General features: G+C 36.7%; 1 protein-coding gene across 1 annotated transcript in view; it reads right to left on the reverse strand.

Annotated features, from left to right (window-relative positions):
* TTN (titin) overlaps window positions 1–24176 on the reverse strand; it is a 240302-nt gene that overhangs the window by 110514 nt on the left and 105612 nt on the right. Inside the window, exons 133-148 of the mRNA XM_058840325.1 lie at window positions 23998–24081; window positions 23703–23789; window positions 23098–23178; window positions 22830–22919; window positions 22535–22618; window positions 21528–21619; window positions 21222–21303; window positions 20821–20898; window positions 20517–20600; window positions 20202–20285; window positions 19650–19973; window positions 18933–19007; window positions 17922–18005; window positions 12245–12325; window positions 10759–10842; window positions 10285–10407 (exon numbers count right to left, since the gene is read on the reverse strand). Coding sequence (XP_058696308.1) covers window positions 10285–10407; window positions 10759–10842; window positions 12245–12325; window positions 17922–18005; window positions 18933–19007; window positions 19650–19973; window positions 20202–20285; window positions 20517–20600; window positions 20821–20898; window positions 21222–21303; window positions 21528–21619; window positions 22535–22618; window positions 22830–22919; window positions 23098–23178; window positions 23703–23789; window positions 23998–24081 — 1617 coding nt within the window. The remainder of the gene's footprint in view (window positions 1–10284; window positions 10408–10758; window positions 10843–12244; window positions 12326–17921; window positions 18006–18932; window positions 19008–19649; window positions 19974–20201; window positions 20286–20516; window positions 20601–20820; window positions 20899–21221; window positions 21304–21527; window positions 21620–22534; window positions 22619–22829; window positions 22920–23097; window positions 23179–23702; window positions 23790–23997; window positions 24082–24176) is intronic.

Below are 24176 nucleotides of genomic sequence, written 5' to 3' on the forward strand. Positions count from 1 at the left end.
GTGAAAAGTGCAACAAATAAGAAGAGGAGGGTGTACTAAACATGAAGAATAACATATTTACGCAGCAGATTATTCATCTGGCAATGCATACATCAGTGAAAAAGGGGAAAGGTATTCAGAGAATAAAGATAAGGAGATGCTCAGTCACTGATGTATGTACCTTTAACTGAAGGAACTTTAGGTTTTCTAAGGACAGGCACAGGTTCTGGTACTTTTGGAACAGCAACAGGCTCTGGTTTCTTGGGTACAGCCACAGGTTTCTTTGGCACAGCCACAGGTTTCTTTGGCACAGCCACAGGTTTCTTTGGCACAGCCACAGGTTTTTGAGGAATGACCACTGGCACCTCCTCTTCTGCCTCTTCCTCCTCAATCCCCTCAGGCACTTGAAAGATATTAGATCCATTTACTTGACTGAGCTAAACGTCATGCACACAGAGATTCAAATGACAAATTGCTGCTCTCACCCCTCCCCACAGGGTGCAGAGGGACAAAGAGCACTGAGCACTGCAGCAATGTGGAGCACATGGCAGGCTCTGTCAGAACATCACCCTATACCTTCAGCTGGAGAGACTTCTGGCTCTCCAGGCTCAGCAACTGCTGCTTCCACCTCTTCTACTGATTCCACCTCCTCTTCCTCTTCCAGGACCTCAGCCTCAGGCATCTCAGGCACTTCAAAGATATTAGTGCATTTCATTTTACATGGCTGAGAAGACAAGGCAAGCAGGAAAAACAACCAGGGCGACGCAGACACAGAACATCACAGCAGCCAGCTCCAACCCTCACACACCACACAGCCCTTGTCCCTGCACACACAGCCTTGACAGTCACAGTCAGGGACACACAGACAGGACAGGAGAGGGTAGGACAAGGCTTAGGAGAAGAAGATTCAGTATGTTCTTTGTTAAGTTCTCCAGGAAGACAGGTACCTCTGGGTGCTGGAAGCTCTGGTGCTTTGGCAGTGGGCACAGGTAGTTTTTCCTCACGAGCAGCCTTCCGAGGCACCTCGGGTGCTTCAAAGATATTAGTAGCAGTCAGTTTTGTACATACAACAGGAGGATGCACAGTGAAACACAGACTGGAGATGTACTCTGAATGTAACTAAAGTGGGCTCCCAGCATCAAGCCATGACTCTGTCTCTCCCCGGCTCACACACACAAACCCCCACAGGGCACAGGCACAGAGCAGTGATGCCAGGTAGCTTCTGGCAGAGAACTGCCAGAACAGCATGAAGAGAACAGCATGGGCTGGAGGGTGAGGTGTGAATTGGGGTTACTCAGCAGCCTTTCCTCCCTTGGAGGAGAGTTTTTCATTCTCAGCCCTGCTGGGATCTGTCTTTCTGTGGGAGCAACCTCAGCCCATGTTTTACCTGTTATCATTCCTCATGAACCTGTGGGTGCTTTATGTCCAGCAGTTTGGGCACAGACAGGATGAGGACACAGGTTTTCTTATTTTTCCCTATTTTCATCCTTTTGTATATATATTTTTTGCTTATGCTTTTCTCTTTGTTTTTTTTACTTATTTTCTTATTCTAAGTACCTGTCCTCAATTTCCATTTCACTGTGGCAACTTCCATAGCCTGTACAGTGCAATGGATTTTATAATGATTCTTTTTTATTATAAACCCTAGAAGGGTCAGCAATTTCTTAAAACTTTCTATACAGTCATTTCTTACTGCACTTGTGCATTGCTGAGTAGAAACTGGGTTTTCATTTCAAAAGGTTTATGTCTATTGTATACACTACCTGAGTCTGCCAGAAGAGTCATGCAGACTCTTTTCTATTTAAGATAACAAATTTGGGCAGCCATATGAAAAACGTATGATTAAGTGCTAAACTACAACGCTTTAGTATCTACTGATTCAAAATAAGACACCAATACAGTAAAAAAAAAAATATATATTTTGAGCTGTTTCTACAAAATACTACATTTTCAAACTCCTGATACACAGCACAGAATGTAGAAATTTCAGGACATCACAAATGAGCAGAACAGTAACAGACATCAGAAATAACATGTAAGACAACAAGGACAGTCTCATTTGGACTGACGCACAAAGCGACAGGTACCTCGAACTGCTGCCGGTTCTGGCTTTTTGGGCACAGCTACAGGTGTAGGTTCTTCCAGAGCACCTTTCTTGGGCACCTTGGGAACTTCAAAGATATTAGTGTATTTTAGTTTTGTGGGCTCTGCAGATGTCCATGTAACAAGAAGACAACCAGAAGTAAATGCAAGCAGACTTTTTTGGGACGGTGCCGTGGTTACATTCGGTCACCAGTGGAATGACCAGGGTGTCCAACACATCACACAGGAGATGGGAACTCTGTGTGTGGTCTCTGTTTCTTGGTCAGGGTGGGAATGTAGAAAATATATCTGGCTTCTTAGCAACAGATGATCAGAGATTAATTTGTGGAATCCTAGTGCATTTGTGTATCAGCCAATATAATTCACAACTATTTTGTAATTGTAACATTTGTTTTTTAGGAAATAGCATTTGATTTATCATCACCATCTTTTTTTTTCTTTTTCTTTCTATCAATTAATTCCACTCTTTACACCTCCTCTTAACTTTCTATGTTCCACAGTTCCTTTCACTTAAATTCTACTTTAGAAATATACATATAGTTATTATACTTCTCTCTCCTGTTTCTGGATCTATTAATGTATTAATAAGATAATCACTAGATATATCCAGTCTTTTGCTAGCAAAAATTCCTCATGTACATTGGCATTACCCTACTTCTAGTGAGGTAGAGAACTTATTCTGTTGCTGTCATATATCAGAAGTCTCATGGATGCAATGTTTTGTTCTTTAAACTTAAAGAGTTATTTTCAGGCTCTTCTTCAGAAAAACATGTATTCTGTTTAAACTAAAGAGTCGGTAAATTTTAATTCTTAAACTTTACTAAAAGTTCAGTAAGGTATTTTTCAAGGAATTAAATCTGATTCTTCTGCCATGTTTTTGACACCCCACACTGCACTTCATATTTCTTAGGCACCTATCCCCGATAGGTCACCATTAAAAAATTACTTAAACTGAAGTCCAGAAGAGCATAATTTTTTTTCTAATGATGATACTAATACCTGTACCTTTGGCTGGTGGTGGTTCTGGTTGTTTTGGTACTGCAACAGGCATCTTTTCTTGTGGGACAGCTTTCTTGGGCACCTTGAGCACTTTAAAGATATTATTTCACCTTAATTTCACAGTTAAATTAGTAGGAAAGATCATAACACTCAATCAAAGAGTTTAGATATTTCTAAGCACTGTAATGTTCATCTAGTGGCTGGTTGGTTAGTCATGCACAAAGATAGGTACAGCAGAGGTTTTGGGTCAAGGACAAACAACAAATCTTACACAAAAGAAGGGATAAAAACTGAAAATATTAATAAATACAATAAAACGAAAAGCACCTCTCTCCAGAAGATATACCTTTAGCTTGTGGAGGTTCTGGTTTCTTTGGCACAGTGACAGGTTTCTTGGGCACAGCCACAGGCTTTGGCGGAACGACCTCTGGCACCTCTTCTTCCGCCTCTTCTGCCTCAATCACCTCAGGCACTTGAAAGAAATTAGATCCCTTTACTTGACTGAGCTTAAGGTCAGCAACTAGGCAGATGGCAAAGCAAGAAAAGAGGAAAGTAAACACTTGACAGAATATCAGTGTATTCTGTTCAGCCAATCACTCCTGCTTAAGGCGGGCTTGCTACAAAGAGACCAAGTATGGGGCTGATTGAGAGGGGGTTTCCAGAAAACCCCACCCTCTCTTGCGGAGAGTGTGCAGGCACAGAGATACAAAATGACAAATTGCTGCTCTCACCCCTCCCCACAGGGTGCAGAGGGACAAAGAGCACTGAGCACTGCAGCAATGTGGAGCACATGGCAGGCTCTGTCAGAACATCACCCTATACCTTCAGCTGGAGAGACTTCTGGCTCTCCAGGCTCAGCAACTGCTGCTTCCACCTCTTCTACCGATTCCACCTCCTCTTCCTCTTCCAGGACCTCAGCCTCAGGCATCTCAGGCACTTCAAAGATATTAGTGCATTTCATTTTACATGGCTGAGAAGACAAGGCAAGCAGGAACAACAACCAGGGCGACGCAGACACAGAACATCACAGCAGCCAGCTCCAACCCTCACACACCACACAGCCCTTGTCCCTGCGCACACAGCCTTGACAGTCACAGTCAGGGACACACAGACAGGACAGGAGAGGGTAGGACAAGGCTTAGGAGAAGAAGATTCAGTATGTTCTTTGTTAAGTTCTCCAAGAAGACAGGTACCTCTGGGTGCTGGAAGCTCTGGTGCTTTGGCAGTGGGCACAGGTAGTTTTTCCTCATGAGCAGCCTTCCGAGGCACCTCGGGTGCTTCAAAGATATTAGTAGCAGTCAGTTTTGTACATACAACAGGAGGATGCACAGTGAAACACAGACTGGAGATGTACTCTGAATGTAACCAAAGTGGGCTCCCAGCATCAAGCCATGACTCTGTCTCTCCCCGGCTCACACACACAAACCCCCACAGGGCACAGGCACAGAGCAGTGATGCCAGGTAGCTTCTGGCAGAGAACTGCTGGCTGTGCATGGGCTGGAGGGTGAGGTGTGAATTGGGGTTACTCAGCAGCCTTTCCTCCCTTGGAGGAGAGTTTTTCATTCTCAGCTCTGCTGGGATCTGTCTTTCTGTGGGAGCAACCTCAGCCCATGTTTTACCTGTTACCATTCCTCATGAACCTGTGGGTGCTTTATGTCCAGCAGTTTGGGCACAGACAGGGTGGGGAGTAGAAATCACATCATTATTACTTTATTATTGTTTCTACTCTCTTGTATTTGTCTTCTATTTTTTCAATTTTTTTTGCAGTGTATGTGGTAGCTTTTGAGTTAGGTTTCAGTGCTTCTATAATCCTGTATTTGGATGTTGCATTTGGTGAGAGTAAGAGCGAACAGCAAGTGTGATGCTGAATTGTGATGCACAAATACAGAAAACCAGTGGTCTTGTATGCAATAATTATGTGCAATGCAATTATAGATCTGAGGAACCAAACTTCTTGTGTCCCCATGTGGTTATGGTCAGAAGAGACTTATGTCAGACCATCCTGATCAACTACACATTTGATTAAGTACTATATTAATAAAAGGTTAGGAGTATTTATTTGGGCTCTAGGTCTGTATACATAAGTCTTAAAATACTATTGTCTGTCTAGGTATGTTCATCCTTTCACTTTGGGCCTTCATTTCCCACAGTAACTTCAGCTCCTTCACAGTCCATTAAACCTGTCTTTGCTGCTTATTTTCACTGAAGTGGTCAGATTTTCTGGTTGTTTTCTTTTTCCTGTTTTTAATATTGCTGTATCCTGACTGTGTCTGGTAGTTACCACCACACAACAGGACAGGCTTGCCAGTTCATACTGGTTAAACAAAAACACTTTTGCTAAAAAAAATTATATTACTTGAGATTCTTGGAAAAATTCTAACAACAGAAGTTTACATTAAAAAGCCTAATTAGAAAACTCTTTCCCATTCTAATAGTAGAATTTCTACACAGTGCAGGAGGCATAAATTTCAGGAAATCACTAACAGAACAACAGACATCAGAAATAACACATAATACAAGGACAGTCTCATTTGGACTGACACACAAAGCGACAGGTACCTCGAAGTGCTGCTGGTTCTGGCTTTTTGGGCACAGCTACAGGTGTAGGTTCTTCCAGAGCACCTTTCTTGGGCACCTTGGGAACTTCAAAGATATTAGTGTATTTTAGTTCTGTGGGCTCTGCAGATGTCCATGTAACAAGAAGACAACCAGAAGTAAATGCAAGCAGACTTTTTTGGGACGGTGCTGTGGTTACATTCGGTCACCAGTGGAATGACCAGGGTGTCCAACACATCACACAGGAGATGGGAACTCTGTGTGTGGTCTCTGTTTCTTGGTCAGGGTGGGAATGTAGAAAATATATCTGGCTTCTTAGCAACAGATGACCAGAGATTCATTTGTGGAATCCTAGTGCATTTGTGTATCAGCCATGTTTCATAAATGTCTGTGTTTTGTGCTGGCTTAGGCAGTCATTGTTAACTTTTTACTTGCCACTTTGCTATTACTATTTTCATCCTTCAGGTTAAATTCAACTTTCTTTTTCTGTCTGCATGTTTCCTCCCTTCTTTAACTTCTCATCTTTTCCCCCTGTCATCTCCTGGCTTTTATTCTTATCACTAGATGTTGCTTATAACTGTTTCCTTTTATATTAATTTCATTTTTTTAAATAATTATCACTTTGAGGTGGTACTTCACTTGAGGGAATGTCATTGTATTTCAGATGAAGAGAATCTGATGTCAGAGGAAATGTTTTCCCTGGCCAGAGTTTGGGAGTTCTAAAGGAAATGAAATGATGCATCACTGCATCAATGTAGAGTGTCTTCATTTTAGTGTGCCTTTAGTAATTTTTTTTTGTATTTGAATTATAAATGCCTTTTTAAAGGCTCACTGTATTATATGCTCACAGTTGCTTTGCAGCTCTTTAATGCTATTTATACAAAGTGACAACTTTGCAAATCCTGTAGTCAAAAGTGTTTATGTATGACCAAAATACAGAAAAAAAATAAGAACAGTTTAAATAAAATATTCTGCTCTGTTATACAGATACATAGAGATATTTGTGATGCTTTTGCTCTGTGTACTGAAACTGCTACTCTCTGCTGAAACAGAGTAGTCAAACAGAATAGTTTCTATTTTGTCTTTCCTCATGGAATCATCTAGGTTGAAAAAGATTTTAGGATTATCAAATCTAACAGTAAATATAACACTGCCCAGTCCCACTAAACCATGTATGAAGCCATGCCTACTAATAATGTGAACTACTGTTTATGAACTCCTTCTCTTGTATTCATAAGATTTTGGCAGGTTTTTGGCAGACAGGAGTTTTTCATATCTGCTTGATATGACATAAACCCAGTATAACAAGAGTTTAAATGGTTTAAGCTGAGGAAACATTTCAGACCCCTGCACAGCAATTCATATTTGGCATATCTCTCCCACATTTTTGATATCAAAGTATGCAGTGAAAAATAAATTTCAACTGAGATTCATTTAAAGATAACCCTAAAAAACAAAGAACACCCTTTCTTATGATGATAATAGTGGTGACATGTACCTTTAGGAAGTGAAGCTTCTGGTTTTTTAGATAGAGCAGGGGGAACTTTCTTCTCTGGAACAGTCCTCTCAGCCATCTCAGGCACTTCAAAGATATTAGTACATTTCATTTTACAGTTACAATAAAACTCAGTATTAAATACAGAGACTGAAACATAGAGGACAACAGACACATTTTGAAGTAACAATTTAGCACACACTCACACTCAGTGTGATTTGTTTAGCAAGCATCATTTAAAACAGATAAAAACCAACAGAACAAAAGAGGTTAAAATAATGCTCAAAAGAAGATTCAGTGTGGTTGTTATCTATTCATGATAACACGTTTCTTTGACTGATGCAGGTTTTGATTTTTCAGGAACAGCTAGAGAAATTTTCTTTTCTGGGACAGCTTTTTGGGCATTGCATGTTCTTTGAAGATATTAGTAGCTATTAGTTATTGTATTAAGCTTTAAAATGAGCAGTGAAACAACATACTCAAGGGAAGGAAAAGAGATCCTATGCACAAGAGATACCTTTAGGTTGTGCAGCTGCTCGCTTTTTAGCAGCAACATGCTCTTCCTTTTCAGCCAGCTTGGGTGGTGGTGGTTCCTCCGGTGCCAAAATGAGCTCTGGTTCTTTGGATGCTACTTCAGGCTTTGGTTTTTGAAGTGGTGTAGAAGGCTCTAGGCTTTGGGGTGCTAAAACAGTTTCTGGTTCCTCAGACACTATGACAGATTCTGACACAAATGCCTTTGATTTTCTGGACACTGCAGAAGTCATTGACTTCTGGAAGTCTGCAGCAAAGTCTGTTTCTTCAGCTGCTACAAACTGTGCTTTTTGGGACTGCACAAAATGTTTTGTTTTGGAGGGCACCACAACGCGCTTTGATTTTTGAGTTGATTCAACTGTCTCTGACTCCTCAGACACCAGTATGAGCTCATATTCCTCAGGGACCATAAATGGTTCTGGTTTTCTTGATTTCTGGGATTCCAGAACCGGCTTGTGTTCTGGGGGCATCACATATTTCAACTTTTGGGGTGGCACATCAGGCATGGGTTCCTCAGGTGCCACAACAAATTCTTGTCTCTCAAGCACTACAACATGTTCAAATTTTTGGGATTCCACAATGGGCTTCTGTTTTGGGGGCATCACACCATATTTGAGTTTCTGGGGTTCTTCATCAGGCATGAGTTCCTCAGATACCACAACAAACTCTGGTTTCTCAAGCAGTACTGTATGTGCTACTTTTTGGTATTCCACAACAGGTGTCTCTTTTGGGGGCATCACACCATATTTGAGTTTTTGGGGTTCTACATGAGGAATAGGTTCCTCAGGTGCCACAACAAACTCTTGTTTCTCAAGCACTACAGTATGTGCTACTTTTTGGGATTCCACAACAGGCTTCTGTTTTGGGAGCATCACACCATATTTGAGTTTTTGGGGTTCTACATGAGGAATAGGTTCCTCAGGTGCCACAACAAACTCTTGTTTCTCAAGCACTACAACATGTGCTAGTTTTTGGGATTCCACAACAGGCTTCTCTTCTGGGGGCATCACACCATGTCTGAGTTTTTGGAATGCCACATCAGGCTTGGGTTCCTCAGGTGCCACAACAAATTCTTGTCTTTCAGGTACTTCAACACGCTTTGGTTTTTGGGATTCCACAGTGGGCTTCTGTTTTGGGGGCATCACGCCATATTTGAGTTTTTGGGGTTCTACCTCAGGCATGGGTTCCTCAGGTACCACAACAAACTCTGGTTTCTCAAGCAGTACTGTATGTGCTACTTTTTGGTATTCCACAACAGGTGTCTGTTTTGGGGGCATTACACCATATTTGAGTTTTTCAGGTTCTACATGAGGAATAGGTTCCTCAGGTGCCACAACAAACTCTTGTTTCTCAAGCACTACAGTATGTGCTACTTTTTGGGATTCCACAACGGGCTTCTGTTTTGGGGGCATCACACCATATTTGAGTTTTTGGGGTTCTACATCAGGGATAGGTTCTTCAGGTGCCACAACAAATTCTTGTTTCTCAAGCACTACAGTATGTGCTACTTTTTGGGATTCCACAGTGGGCTTCTGTTTTGGGGGCATCAAAACATGTTTGAGTTTTTGGGATGCCACATCAGGCTTGGGTTCCTCAGGTTTCTCAGGCATTACAATATGCTCTGTTTTTTGAGATGCTACAATAGATTCTGATTTTTGGTATGTCAAAACAGTCTCAGGCTCCTCAGATGTCAGAACATGCTCTAGTTTTTGAACTGCCTTTACAGGCTTTAGTTTTCGGGCCACTTCTGGTTCTTGCAGTTCCACCTCTTGATGCTTTGTTTTTGTGTGTCCTGCAATGGACTTTGGTTCTCGAGAAACTGGAACAGGTACTTTCTTTTCTGGCAAAGTTGTCTTGGTTGCTTTATGTACATAAAAGATATTAGTTCTAAATTTAACAACTGCACTGACAATCATACCAAAATTAAGCCAACCATAAAACATAAAAGACAATTGTAATAAAAATATTAAACACATATCAGGTATCAATCATTTATGCTGGCCTTTTAAATGATGAATGTAAGACTTTGGCTTTTCTCTCTTTTCTCTCAACAGTACATACACCTCACAAAACTCATGCTCCCATATGGAAGTACACACATGCACTAATAATATAACTTAAGATATAAGTAAAAGCCATAATAATTGTCAACAGAATGGACAGGACAAAAGATATTAATTGTACTGCAGGCATTAAAGTGAAGATTCTTTCAAGAAACAGAGGTGATGGCGTCTAGTTTTTCTTGGTGGAGCTTTGTTTTTTTCAATTAAATTGATAACTTCTGCTCTTAGCTACTAGAATGGGTACTTCATTTTCTTCTCCTATTATAAATTTTATTAGCTGTGGTGGTTTTCATGAACCCAAGCAGGTAGAACAGCAAGAATATGCAAAAATAGTAGGAAGAACTGAAGTGGAATAATGGTAAGAGTAACACAAGCAATTCAGACATCCAAGATTTGGCAGTATTTTTTCAAAAACAACCATGTGTGTCTGTTTCATGCATATATGCCGATAAATAGAACAAGCATAATTTAGAACTTCAGGAAACAGAAGGATAATTACAATGTTAAAGAAAAGATGAAAAACATTACTTTTGTCATTTTATTAGCATTGAGATTTACCTTCCTTTGGTGGGAGTTCTGGTTCTTCAGGTGCAGCCTCTGGTTCTGGGACAACCACAGGTTCTGGTATTTTTTGCACAGGTATTTTCTTTTCTGGAACAACTTTCTTCGGCACTTCAGGTTCTTTAAAGATATTTGTTTGTTTTAATTTCAGGAATTTGAAGAATAGGAATAAAAAAGACAATAATAACTCCAAAGTAAAAAAAAAAATACCTGACAGCATCAGAAAAAAGCCCACCCTCATAAACAATTTGGTTGTTTTGTTGGTTTTTTTTTCCATATTGCTTTACACACACTATTAGTAGTCACTGTTACTGAGAGCTATTCAAAAAGGAAGAAGACCACAAAGTCTAACACTTATATTATATAAACTATACAAGAAAAGCTGCTAACACAAACGTAGGAAAGACAATATATAGAAACATAAAATTTTTCTAGAATTTGTATGCAGTCTTATTATTATTGAATATATACCTTTGGGTGGTGGAGGTTCTGGTTTTTTAGGAACTTCAATGTGTATTTTTTCTTCTGAAACCACTTTCTTGGGCACCTCAGGAACTTTAAAAAAAAAGCAGTTAATTTTATGTATGTATGTCTGCAGTGTTCAGACATTAAGAAAAAGTAAATCTCAGGGGCATCAAAAGCAGGAGTGGTTTTGGATGCAAATACGTAATTTCTCCATTCCCTAGAGGAAATTTTGGTTTCTCACTGAGTTACAGATGCAAAAACCACAACTGAAACAACAAAAATGTTTTATAAGACATTAATAGTAAAAGTAAATTACCATAATGTTAAAATGGTACCGTAGACAGTTAAGGGGTTTACTTTCCTTGCATACAGTTACTCTTAGTCTCTGGACATTCTGGTTTCTTTGATACTTTAACTGAAACCTCTTATGGGACCAGTTACTTTTGTACCTTAGACACTTGAAAAATATCAATAACTTAGTGGTATCAGAATTGCATAAACAACACTAAAGCATAACAGCAGATCACTCTTAGTGAAAACGTAAACTACAAAGATCTATTTTTTTTCACTCAAAACATTTTTTCACTTGAAAAACCTTTGACAACAGAAGAAAATGCAACCAGAAGTCTTGAATACTATCTTCTATATTGTTAAAACAAGAAAAGAATATTTTTCTTTTGGGTCTGTACTTTAGTCATATTGTCAAGAATCTTTAGCTGGTATAACTTGTGAAGTTTTAAGCACAGCAACTTTGATTTTTTTTGTTCTGCATATACTTCCTTGGGTCCTTCAGGCCCTTTAGGAAAGAAATTATTTTCTGTTGTTATAAAGAGTTTTACAGTTATGTTCAAAACTTTTCAGCAGAAATTGTCAAGGTTCTTAATAAAACTTCTGATTTGACTTGTTTATTGTTTTAAGGTTATTTTATGTCCCTTTAAAGTCTCAGGGAGCACCTCAGAGTCTTCTCGACTTTCTTCTTCTACATCAGATTATTTTTCCATTTTATTCAAACATCTCTATTTGACTGAGACTGACATTGTCCATTTTGTATTCCTTGTCACATTCTTCTAGGTGTGATGACTTCTTGTTATCAAATTTGTGTCTATGCAAACTTCTCTACACAAGTTTTTCTTCTATATTAGACATGTCTATCAATCATTCTATGCTCTCTTGGGGCTAGGTTTTCATTGTCAGTCAGGACTATTTCACATCACAGAGGCCCTCTTTTCTTCTCTTAAGATTTCTGCTATTGTTCTCAAGTGTCAATCTCCTTTCTGCTCAGCCACATCAATATTTCTAACACACTGGTACAGATTACAGCTATGATTCAAAAGAGAAGAATTTTAAACACAGTAACATATATAGAACTATATGGGCACAGAAAGTAAAAGTAACAGGAAAACACAAACAAGCAATCAGATAACTAATATGCACAATCAAGATAGAAGTTTTTTTCCTCTTCCAAATTTTAGTTTTCTGTAGTGCAACATACCTTTGGCTGCTGGTGGTTCTGGCTTTTTAGGGACAGCAGTGGGAACTTTCTCTTCTGGAATTTTCTTGGGCACCTCTGGAACTTTAAAGAAAACAGCATTCATTTTTTAAAATTAAAGCATTTAAAATATGTACATTGTAAAGAAGAAAGAGTATCACAAGAAGCATATCAGAAAGAAATGAAAGACATAAAGATGTCATGCAAAAAGTGTTATAGACTATTACATACTAATAGGGTTTTGATAAATGAGTTTTTCTATAAACTCTGATGCTCAAGAGAAAAATATCCTCCTCCAAAATATACTATTATTGACACATAAGCTTTAGGTAGTGTTACTCTTGATTGTTTAAGTATAACAATATTTACTGATTTCTTAGGTACCTTGTATGCTTCAAAGATATTAATGTAGTTTTAAAAATGACAAAAATTAAACATTCAATGCAGAGACATAAGACAAAACACAGAAATATATAAGAATGTGACAAAACAAGTAGTTGCATAAGGATGCTTTGGCAACTTCTGAGAAGTCTTCATGGTTCTACTCCTCTGTCAAAGAATAAGTTGGAAGTGACTTTGCTTGGGATCTTTTATCAAGCAGTTTTAGATTTCCTATTCTCCCCATAAAGATGAAAACAAGCTAAAGAAGTCAAGGCAAAAGTTGACCTTCAATGAAATGCCTTTTGAATGTCAACTAACTTCAGTGAAATGCCTCTTAAATGCCACACACAACCACTCTTCACTGATGATTGGCAGTACTATGTGATAATGACTAGGGTGGGATAAGCTGTGCTGCCATTGGCTTGACAGTTTTGAATGCCACTCAAACTGCTACTTCAGACAGACTTTTAAAATACCTGAATGACTTGTAACAGCTGGTTTCTGTGCAAGTTCTATTTCCATTCAAAATTAAATCAACTGACCCCTAAGTTTAACATGAGCAATGTGAAGCAGAGGGAGAGGATGTACTTCTTGCTAGAGTATGATCAAATTTCTGAGGCTGTCCCTATGAAGTGAAAACATTCTTAAATCTGATTTCTGAGTGAAAATCTCACTGCGTCTTAGCATGGCTAGAGCTTTCCTTATTTCTATTCCTTTTTCTAGCTTCTGATGCAATTTCTGGGTTACTCTTGGATAGAATAAATAGATAGATGCAACTAATTTTTAATGCTTTGACAAGTACAGTACAAGGCACAGAAGAAACTTATAGAAAAAGAATGAAAGGATATGCTGACCTATCCTTTAGGCAGCTTCTGGCTTTTCAGGCAGAGTTTTTCTTCAGGAATACTTTTTTTAGACAATTCACACACTTGAAAACTATTTATTCATTTTCATTTTGATTTTATGACTTAAACACCTCTTGAGAAACAGAAAACAGAAAATAGGACATATACAACATAAACACCACAAATCTGACATGTGGACCATGAAGTATGAAATCAGAAACTATGTAAGAAACAGTAAAAAAGTAAAGATGTTTATCGGGGAAAGATCTCAGTTCTGCCAGGGTCTCAAAGTACCTTTAGATGGTGGAGATTCTGGTCTTTTAGGCACAGGAGTAGGCTCTGGTTTTTTAGGCATAGCAATAGGTACTTTTTCTTCTGGAACAGCTTTCCTAATAGCTGCAGGCACTTTAAAGATATTAGTTCAGTTTAATGAGAGGAAGACATGTAATGAAAAAATCTCAAGTTTTTCATATAAGTAAGGTACTGAAAGAATGAAAAGAAATATTAATTATGCTGGACAAGGACTAAAACACAAACATGAAAATTTAATTTTCTTGTAGTTCAAGACTTAGCAAATTGTAGGAAAAGATGATGAAGAAGTCATATACCTCTAGGTGTTGGAGCCTCCTCTTTCCTATGAACAGTAGAAATTTCTTCTTCTATGTGAATCTCCTTGTAAACTTCACGTACTTGAAAGATATTAGTTTAAACACTTAGAATATCTCCAGAAAACAAGACAACATGTGAGATAAATAACAAATACAATCAAATAGTCAAGCTCCTCTGAAGGTATACAGGTCTATTTTATATCCATGTGCAAAATTAGGATGCTTTCAAATAAGGAATGAAAAATCTCTCATATTCTACCCTGACCTGACCTCTGCAGTTTGTCAGAAGAAAGATGTGTGATGTGTTCTAAACTGAGCTACTACCTGAAGTGCAGAGATAGGCCCTGTCTATCTAAGTTTGGTCACATTTTCTTTATTTTTTTTCCCCTTTGGACAGATCTCAAGTAGTACTTAAAATTAAGAACAACTACTGGTCATATTTTTTTAATTAATTTTTACTGTTGCAAGTAACCAAAGCTGTTAAGTAAACTCCAGCTCATGATAAACAGAATGCTCTCAGAATAATTTATATGTGAAAACATATTTTTTATATCCTTCAAATCGTACATAAAATTTCTTATACCTGTAAAGTGTGAAGGTTCTTCTTTGGGTGCAGCCGGAGGTATTTTTTCTTTGTGGACAGCTTTCTTTCGTACTTCAGAAACTTAAAAATATTGGTTTATTTTAGAAATTTGCATTATGAAATAAGTAATACACTTTTGTAAAATAATTAATTAAATTGACTAGAACAATAGGAAAAATATATGGTATTGAGATGTGAATAAAACTCAACAACTTCACCTTCTGAAGTCTGTTTTTTCTCTAACTCCTAGTACTTATGTTTCTGAATATGCTCTTCTCTGAAAAGGTAATAGAGGTTTTTTATGTTTGGGCTTTTGTTTGTTTGTTTGTGGGATGTTTTTGTGTGTGTGTGTATGTGTATGTATAAGGACTTTCGGCACTAAAAAAGGTTTTATTTTTTGCAATTTAAAAATTACCCATAAAAGCAAGGTAAAAATCCAGTTCAATTAAGTAATTATTAGGCTCCCAATGTGTGCAGAGCTTTTCAGTTCTGGAATTGTGTAACAAAATTATATTTCTATTAAAAATTTTGTGGCTTTCTATTTTGTCCTGATTTAAAGTTGTACCTTAACTTTCTTTAAGCCCTTGATATGACTGCAAAGAGTCCTTTTGCAAATAAATTTCTTTTACAACCTTTTAGATTTTTTTTCCCCATATATATTGTCAGAGAAAGTATTTTGAGAAATTGAACATGAGATATGAAGTCAAAAAAATATAAAACTAATCCCTGTCTAATCCCTGAATCTCCTGCATACTAAATTTCTGTGTCTAATTCAGTCTTCTTAAATTTTAAGTTCTTGATGCAGAATGTATCAATCTGTTTAAGCAACTTATAGGAGCTTATAGAAAACAAAAAAATTTAAATATCAAGTGTTTATAGCATCTTGTTGTGTTGTTTAAGGAGAACAAGCAAGCTGAATTTCTCCCTTGGTATCTCACTTTCATAAGAGGTCAGAGGGAGTTAATTTGGAGGTAATGTACCTTTAGCTGGAGGAGCTTCTTCTGTAGGTACAGCAACAGGTATTTTCTTAAGTGGGATAGTTTTCTTTGTCACTGCAGACACTTCAAAGATATTACATTTTTAAAATAACATTATAATACACAAAGTGTAAGTAGCAAACAAGTTATGACAAACATAGCATCTAAGGAAACATTAGAATGAAAACATTAAATAACAGATTAGCACACAGATGGAATGAGAAGATGAATAATTTGTTGGAATGTGTTGCTTTACAGATTGCTTGAAGAGTTGGTTTACCTTTAGCTGCTGGAGCTTCTGGTTCACTAGGAGTAATAAAAGGCATCTTTTCTTCTATTGGAACTTCTTCATAAACTTCAGGTTCTTTAAAGATATTAGTTTATTTTACATATTTTAATATTAGTTACAAGACAGGAGTAGAAAGACAAAATAAAAACATGCAGAAATGCATATGGACAAAGAGCTATTTGAACATAAGTTATTTAAATATCTTTCAGTGTGACCATTGACTCACTACTGCTAGAAGTTACCATTCCTATTTAGTAAAATATATGTTTGGAGAAATATTTAATTTTATTTTCTAGTTTCTTAGTTCTGTGTATAAAATAGAATTTTTAATTGGATTTCATATGTCTTCATTTGGAGTTAATTACCTCCATTGCAACTCAAAAATTAGGTGTTGCTCAAGACGGCTCTTAAACTTCTGTCTGCTTCAGTTCATTTCTTTGCTCCAGTGTGACTCAAGTGCTTCCTGAATCAGAAACTTTGTTTCTCTCTTATGTGTCTTTTTCCCATCATCAGAGGAAAAAAAGTATAGCATTTTCAAAATTCTAAACTCCATTGTTACATTTAGTGTAACATTTTAAAGTATTTAAAATGCTGAATTATATCTAAATTTGTGGATGTAGATGGTCTAAAAGGTATGGCTATAAGCTTCTTCTAAATAGTTTTAAAAATTAATTATAAAATCTCATATTTTGCAGAACAATATAGAGCTTGACTTGGTATGTTCTCTGAAATTTACTATTTGGTAGATGGGTCATTGATGTACCTTCATAAAAAGGAGGCTCCTCTTCTCTAGGGATAATGGTGGGTACTTTCTCTTCAAGGACAGCTCTCTTACGAAACTCAGGAACTTCAAAGATATTAGCTTTCTTTTAGTAATTTCAAAGTAGTTTTCAACTTTTAATACCCCAAACAGAAATAAACCCAGAAAACTAAGTAGTATTGAGGTCTTGGAAACTTTTCAGGAATTAAATACGATACAGTTCTAGAACTATCTTCCTGGAACAATGGAATATGTGAAGAAATTTATGGTTTCAGCTCTTAAAGATAGCTTTATGGAATAGTCATGCTCTTCCTTCTGGTTGGTGTAACAGCTTTAATAGTTTTAACTTACTGGCTCTTGCCCTATTACTTCTTCATCAATAACATGACCTGTGCATAGGTATCAAAACCCCACTTTAAACTAAATTCACAACTGTATTTTAAATAGAAAAGCATTGAAGCTTTACATACTGGTGGCGTAAGCAGCAATACCTCCTCAGCATGTTTTCATTCATAATTCAATGCTTTACTGTCTAGCACATATGGGTAATGTTTGCCCCACAGTTTGGGATTTATCACTGAGATTTCAATCTCCACTTAGAGACTGGGTACTCTTGCAGTAGTGTGAAGAACATGACAATGTTTAATCTTAGCTGGGAAAAATGACACAAATATTTCCTTTCCTAATATTTCATAGCAAAAGCTCCTTTACCTTTCTTTGGTGGAGCTTCTATTTCAGGTGTACGTGTAGGTTTCTTTTCTTCAGGGACAGGTCTTTTGAGATCATCTGGCCCTTTAAGATACAATTTATTTTTAGGGCTTTCAAAGCTACTTGAAAGAAGTTAAAAAGAAGAAGAGCAAGTCTAAGAAGGAAGATTCTTGAAAGATCAAATAATTAAATCCTTCCTGAAAGAACATTTATGTTAATTTTGAATATTAGAAAGAAAAATAACATTAAAAAATACTTTCTTGAAAGATTTCAGAAGAAATAAGGACATTATTTCTTTCTGAACTATTTTCATGTGCAAGTTAATGACAGAACACACATTTTTTAAGTGACTTTAACACGTTTTTAACAAATGACTTGAAACCAACAGACAAAAAAGACTCAATGACAGATGAAAAAAACAAACACTGTGGGGATGTAAAACATATGCACATGTTTCTCAACAAATAATGAAGACAAAAGATTGAATTTTGAGTTCATGTTTCACAAGCACAATGAAGAGGAAGTATACCTTTAGCTGGTGGAGGCATTTCCTTTTTAGGAATAGCAGGTGGTGCTTTTTCTTTTGGAACAGGTTTCTTTGGCACTGCTGGCACTTTAAAGACATTGGTAGTTTTTTTAAGGACGTTTGCAGTATGAGTATTATGTAAGAATAGAAGTTAAACAAAAAGAAAACAATGCAAAGAGTCAGAAAATTTAGCAAAACATAAAAATATTTCTCAAATACATAAATACATGTAATAGAAAAGAGGCTACCTGGACTATTTTACTTGGATTAATGCAGCTAGAGTTTCAGTATTCAGTGAAATAAGAACAACTGCTGTTGTTGGATAAATTCTGGATAGGGATAAGCCTTAACAATTAGGTTTCATGTACAATCAGCTCCAATTAATGGCAGCTGGGAATACAGGAAGGTTTCAATTTCCTATCAATTAACTCCAAGATTTGCTGTGAAAACAAACAAGCAAACTAATCCACCTTTTCCCACTGATTATATTCTGACAATTTGCATGAGCAATAGCTATTAAAGCTAGCACAAAACTAATTTCTGGCAAATTAGTGCTTTGAAAAGAAAATTACAGCACTCTGGACTAGTGCAGTAACTTCTCTAGCACTTGCTGACAATTGCAATTCATGACACTTGTGTTTCATAAAGCCTGATACAGAGAATACCTATTAAGATAGCACACACTCCAGCACATCATTAGGTTAAAGCAAGTTCTAGTTTTTGAGGATTCTGCAGGAAACTAGAATTTCAGCGATTAGCTTTAAAATATCACTTGTGTTCTTATGGCAAAAATTAAAGTAAGGTACTAACTTCATTCCCCTTGTCTCCAGGAACTAATTTGTTTGGTTTTTGTTTTGTTAAAGAAATATTTTTTTTTAGCAATTTCTTTAACAGTAGTGTGAAAGAGAGCTAAGAGTCTAGCAGACAAATCAGAATAGGTACAATGCTGGATTTGGGGATTCAGAGGCTCATGCAGAAGGCTATGTTTTCAGATTTATCTGATGGATGATATACCTTTAGCTGGTGGAGCTTCTCTTTTAAGAGCAGGTGCTTTTTCTTCTGGCAGAGGTCTTTTGGGCAACTCAGGCACTTAAAGAAATATGTCATTATGGATTATAAGTTACTTGTGAAGAAACAGGTATAAAGACAGCAAGCACAGCAATCACTCATTTGTAGAAGAACCATCTCATCATTTATACAGAAAAAAGGGAGCAGTCATCTCAAAATTTTTGAGTAATGAAATAAGAAATAACAATGTACATCTTTTTGGTACATTGTAGATGCACTTTCTCTTTGGTGTGAGTTATATGGTGTGGTCATAAAGTTATGACCATAAATTTAAATTATGGGAAAGAAGGTTCTACATGAGTCTTAATATCTTTGTAACTCAAAGGAGCTAAACTGGACAAAATAATTAAATATTAATGCATAAAAAGTAATTCAGGTTGCAGATGAATTACTTCAGAAGATTAACATTTTCTCAGCTTGTGTTATATCTCCACTAGTTCACTCTTGGGCAGTCAGATAGGGAACCCTCCCATTTTATAGGAAAGGGAATTCTTTAGGAAGGACTAGGATAGAGACAATCTTTGAACTGATTTACCATTACCAGAAACAGACACACATAGGACTACAAACAAGGCAAAATATAAATGAACACCCATAGGAGGCTTAAGCAGTGACTGAAAACTCAACACACTATAAGAACAACGGAGTCATGACTTGATTTACCTATAGCTGGTTTGGTCTCATACGCCTCCTCATATACCTCCTCATACTTCTCATAGATCTCTTCCTTCTCAAACTCATACTTTTCATAGACATCTTTCTCCTCAGCCTCTGCTTCATATTCCTGTTCCAGAATTTCCTTATATCCCTCAGGTTCTTCAGGTTCCTCGTATGCCTCAATTTCTTCAGCTTCCTGAATTTTCTCAAACTCTTCAATGCTTTCGTATGCCTCATACTTCTCATATTCTTCATAGGCATACTCATACTTCTCCACCACAGGTGCAGGAACTTTTTCTTTCCGTACAAGTTTCTTGGATACTTCAGGCACTTTGGAAACAGTATTATTGTTACTACCTAACAATTATTTAATTTTTGTTTTTTGACAGTTACCCAAGTAATTGACAAAGAACAGAGAATGCACATGATAACCTCAAGCATAAGTCATATTAAATTATAAAACTGTGCTTCTGAAAAAAAAAAAATATATATATTATAAAAGATTTTAGAATTAGAAGGAAAAAATATATTTGGGAGAAATAAGAAATATATCTGTACCTTTGGTTGGTGTTGGTTCTTTGGGCTTGGGCACAACAACTTGCACTTTCTCTTCTGCCACAGCTCTTTTACGCACCTCCGTGACTTTAAAGATACAGATTTTGTTTAGGAATTTAAAAACACCAAATCAACTTAGAGCAGTGTAAGCAGAAAAGCACATGGAACAGAGCTTTATGGTTCAACAATGCAAACATTGAAAATGAAGAGTTTTAACATAAATTCGAACAAATATCTTGTATAACAGAGACAAAAGTTAGAAAGAAGAAGGACAAGGGTATTCCTAGCATAAATACTAATTATAAGGAGTACATATACCTTTTGGAGCTGGAACTTCCACTTTTTCAGCGGGAGCAACCAGCACCTTCTCTTCAGCAGCAACCTTCTTAGGCATCTTGGGTACTTTAAAGATAAGACCTAACTTCAGTGTGTACTTTTGCACAGTTTTTAAATGGACACAAAACCAGAAGATTACAAACAACAGAGCAGAAACTTACAAACAAACAAATAGTATAATGACAAATACAATACAGGACAAAAATACTGAAGTGTCCCTTGCAAAACTCAACTTGGATCAAGAATATTATCAGTTAACCGTAACAGCATTTATAATCTGCAGTACCTTTGGCTGATGGAGCTGGCACTTTTTTAGGAACAGGTTCTTTCACTTCAGGAATTGGTTTCTTAGGCATCTCAGGCACTTTAAAGACATTTTATTTTAAGAATGTCATCCACCAGTAGTATGAGAAAGAGAACAGAAAACATGTACAAAGAGACATAAAAAGAACTGCTCTGCAGAATATATTTTTAAAAGATGAAACAGAAATTTAAACAGAAGACATTACATACACGGGCAAACTTCTTGAGCAACTCAAATAAATTTAGAGCTTGTTTTGTGCTAGGAATTTGACAGGAACTCTGAGATATCAATACAGAAATGCAGCAGAGACACAAAGCTAGCATAAAAAACAAATTAAACAGAGACACTGAATGAGAATAACAATACACTGTTAACTTATGCACCTTTTGCTGGAGGAAGCTCCAGTTTCTCAGGTGGAGGTACAGGTGTTTTTTCCTTTGGGACTGGTTTCTTAGGAATCTCTGGCTCTTTAAAGATATTATTTTGCAAACACATGTTAAAAAAGCTTTCAAAGCAGTAAAAGCGTGAACACAGAAACAAGATAAAAACTGAACAAGATCACAAAATCCCCCCAAAGCATATATAAGAGTTACATAAAACTTAGAACAAGAAATAGAGATGAATTTTAATGAACACAAAAGATGTAATGAGTGACTTGCAAGAAAAGATCATGTACCTTTTTCTGGTACAATTTCCTCTGGAATAAATTCCTCTTCTTCTTCCTCAGGAGCAAAAATGGGAACCTTTTCTTCAGACACAACTTTCTTTGCAACCTCAGGCACTTTGAAGATATTATTTTAAGAACTTTACTTTCACAACATCACAAAGAAAAATCCATAACATGAAACACAAAGACACCAACTTTAAAGTATCAAGAGAAATAAAAATAGGGGAAACTACTGGATATTTTTTATTCCCTGAAAAGAGCAATGTGTAATTGGGTTACAAGAATTATAGGAGGACTAGCACTTTATCCCAATTTTTAATTCCACAGTGTCATTGCAAACAGAATATATTAGCAAGATATGCTATAAACCAGAGGCTAAAGAAGATTATTAGCATTAAAGTTTTTTACATAAAAACCTTTCAGTGTCTGCTTTTCTTTTTCTTTTTTTTTTTTTTTCTTTAAATACTCAGCTGCTGAGGTAGAATGTGCTTGGCATCCAACAGTGGCCTTTGCAGTAGTCTACCTCCATTTTGAATTTCACATTTAGGGTATAGGATCTGGTTACTAGCAGGATCAGTTGTAAATTGATGTTATTTTTGTATAAATTTAGCTAAAACCCTTGAGAATCTACCTTATTCTCAAGGTACACATAACATTGTTCTCCCTAAATTGAAGAATTTCCAAGGGCCATAAAATTTAATCGCAGCTATTTTGCATAAAGAAAATTTAAATTACTTTAAAAATTATTTCTGGATGATAATATCACAAGGAATTATTTCATTCACAGTAATCACTTAAAGTGGAAAAAAGCAGATAATTAAAGGCCTGATTCTCAGCCAGCTGCAGTCAATAACAAAAATAGACAACCCTGTTTGAGCCCTAGCACTGCTCAGTACAGGGAAGCAGCAGAGTGCTATAATCAAGGACCTGAATTCACATGAGTATAAATTTAGTGTTAAAATTAGGTTCCACTGAAATGTGAAAATAAGAGGGAGAGGAATTATCTGCATATACCATGATGTGATGTACCTTTAGCTGGTGGAATTTTCTTTACTTTAGGAACTGCAACAGGTACTTTTTCTTCTGGGACAGCTCTCTTGGGCACCTCTGGCACTTTAAAGATATTGTTTTGATAAGAAATTGGTATTTGCTTTTAGAGCATCAAAACAACTAAAACTAGGAAAACAAAGTCACAAAGACCAGAAAGAAGAAGAAAACTCCCCTCAGAAGGTTAATTACATCAAGCTTAAAGCAATCACTGGAGATGAAGAACTATTAATGAATTGAACAGAGCTCTCATAATCTTCAAGAAGGAATGCTGTACCTCTCACTGGTATCTCTGGAACTTTTTCCTCTTCCTCTTCAGGAGCAAAAACAGGTACCTCTTCACTGGGACGTCTTGGTATTTCTGGCACTTTAAAGATAGTTTTTAATTGTAGAGAACTTAGACACAACTTACACAGAAGCTGAAGAGTGTGAATTAGCAAGTACATTTGTCACACACTGCTGCGACACTTTGGTTAAGTTCTAACAACAAACGCACAGAAACAAGAACAAGCATTCTGCACATGTTCAGCTACAGGAAGCGATACCTTTGGCTGGTGGAGGTTCTGGCTTTTTATGTACAGGGACAGGTACTGCCTTTTCTGGAACCTTCTTGGGCACTTCAGGCACTTTAAAGACATTTTTGTTTAGGGAATTAATTTTCAGTGTAACATAGACCTAGTAAAAAGATAACTGTATATCTGATATTAAGATAACTACACAAAAATGGCAAAAACTAGTTGTGTGAAAGTTAACATTGATGATTTTTTCCACAGATTTATGCACAATGTAAACTTACAAATATACAGATACTACAGAACTACAAACTGGTATAGTAAGGCTAAGGGGGAAGTCTAGCTGTTTAGGTAAATTCTTTTGTCTTTTGGACCATCTGTTTTTGAAACAGTAAATCCTTTAAAATGGTTTGGATATATAAGATCCAAAAGACAGATATAATACAAAACAAAACACGAAGACATTTTCAAAGCATAGACTGACAGACACAAACACAACAGTATCCTGATCAAACAGCTCAGGGCATGGTTCAAACACATTAGGCTGAAGAATGGAATTGTTACTGGCAGTAACAATCTTCTTGTAAAGATGAATAAACAGAAATAGAATGACACAGCTCAACCAGGAAATGGTGTACCTTTGGCTGGTGGAGGCTCTTCCACTTTTTTAGGCACTGGGACACGTATCTTCTCTTCTGGCACAAGTTTCTTTGGTACTTCAGGCACTTGAAAAAATATTGTTGTTGCTTAAGAATTTAATTTTTTTGACCCATAAGGTAAAGAACATTGATATGAATCAATAAAGTTGGATGACAAAGAACTGTCAAGAATAGAAAACTTTCTTCACTCTGCATCACATAGGAGAAAAGACTGAATTTTAAATTTAGGTTTTTTTATAAAACATTCAGTCAAGAGCTATATCAAGTCATATACCTTTGGCTGGTGGAACTTCCTTCTTTTTTGGTACAGGAACAGGAACCTTCTCTTCTGGCACAGGTTTCTTTGGCACTTCTGGAACTTAGTAAGATATTATTAAATAATGAGCTTTGCATGAAAATCTAAAACAACACAACATATAAACCAGTCACACTAAAACAATTAAACAAAATTTA

Source organism: Poecile atricapillus, chromosome 5 (genome assembly GCF_030490865.1).
Source record: "Poecile atricapillus isolate bPoeAtr1 chromosome 5, bPoeAtr1.hap1, whole genome shotgun sequence".
Lineage (NCBI taxonomy): Eukaryota > Metazoa > Chordata > Aves > Passeriformes > Paridae > Poecile > Poecile atricapillus.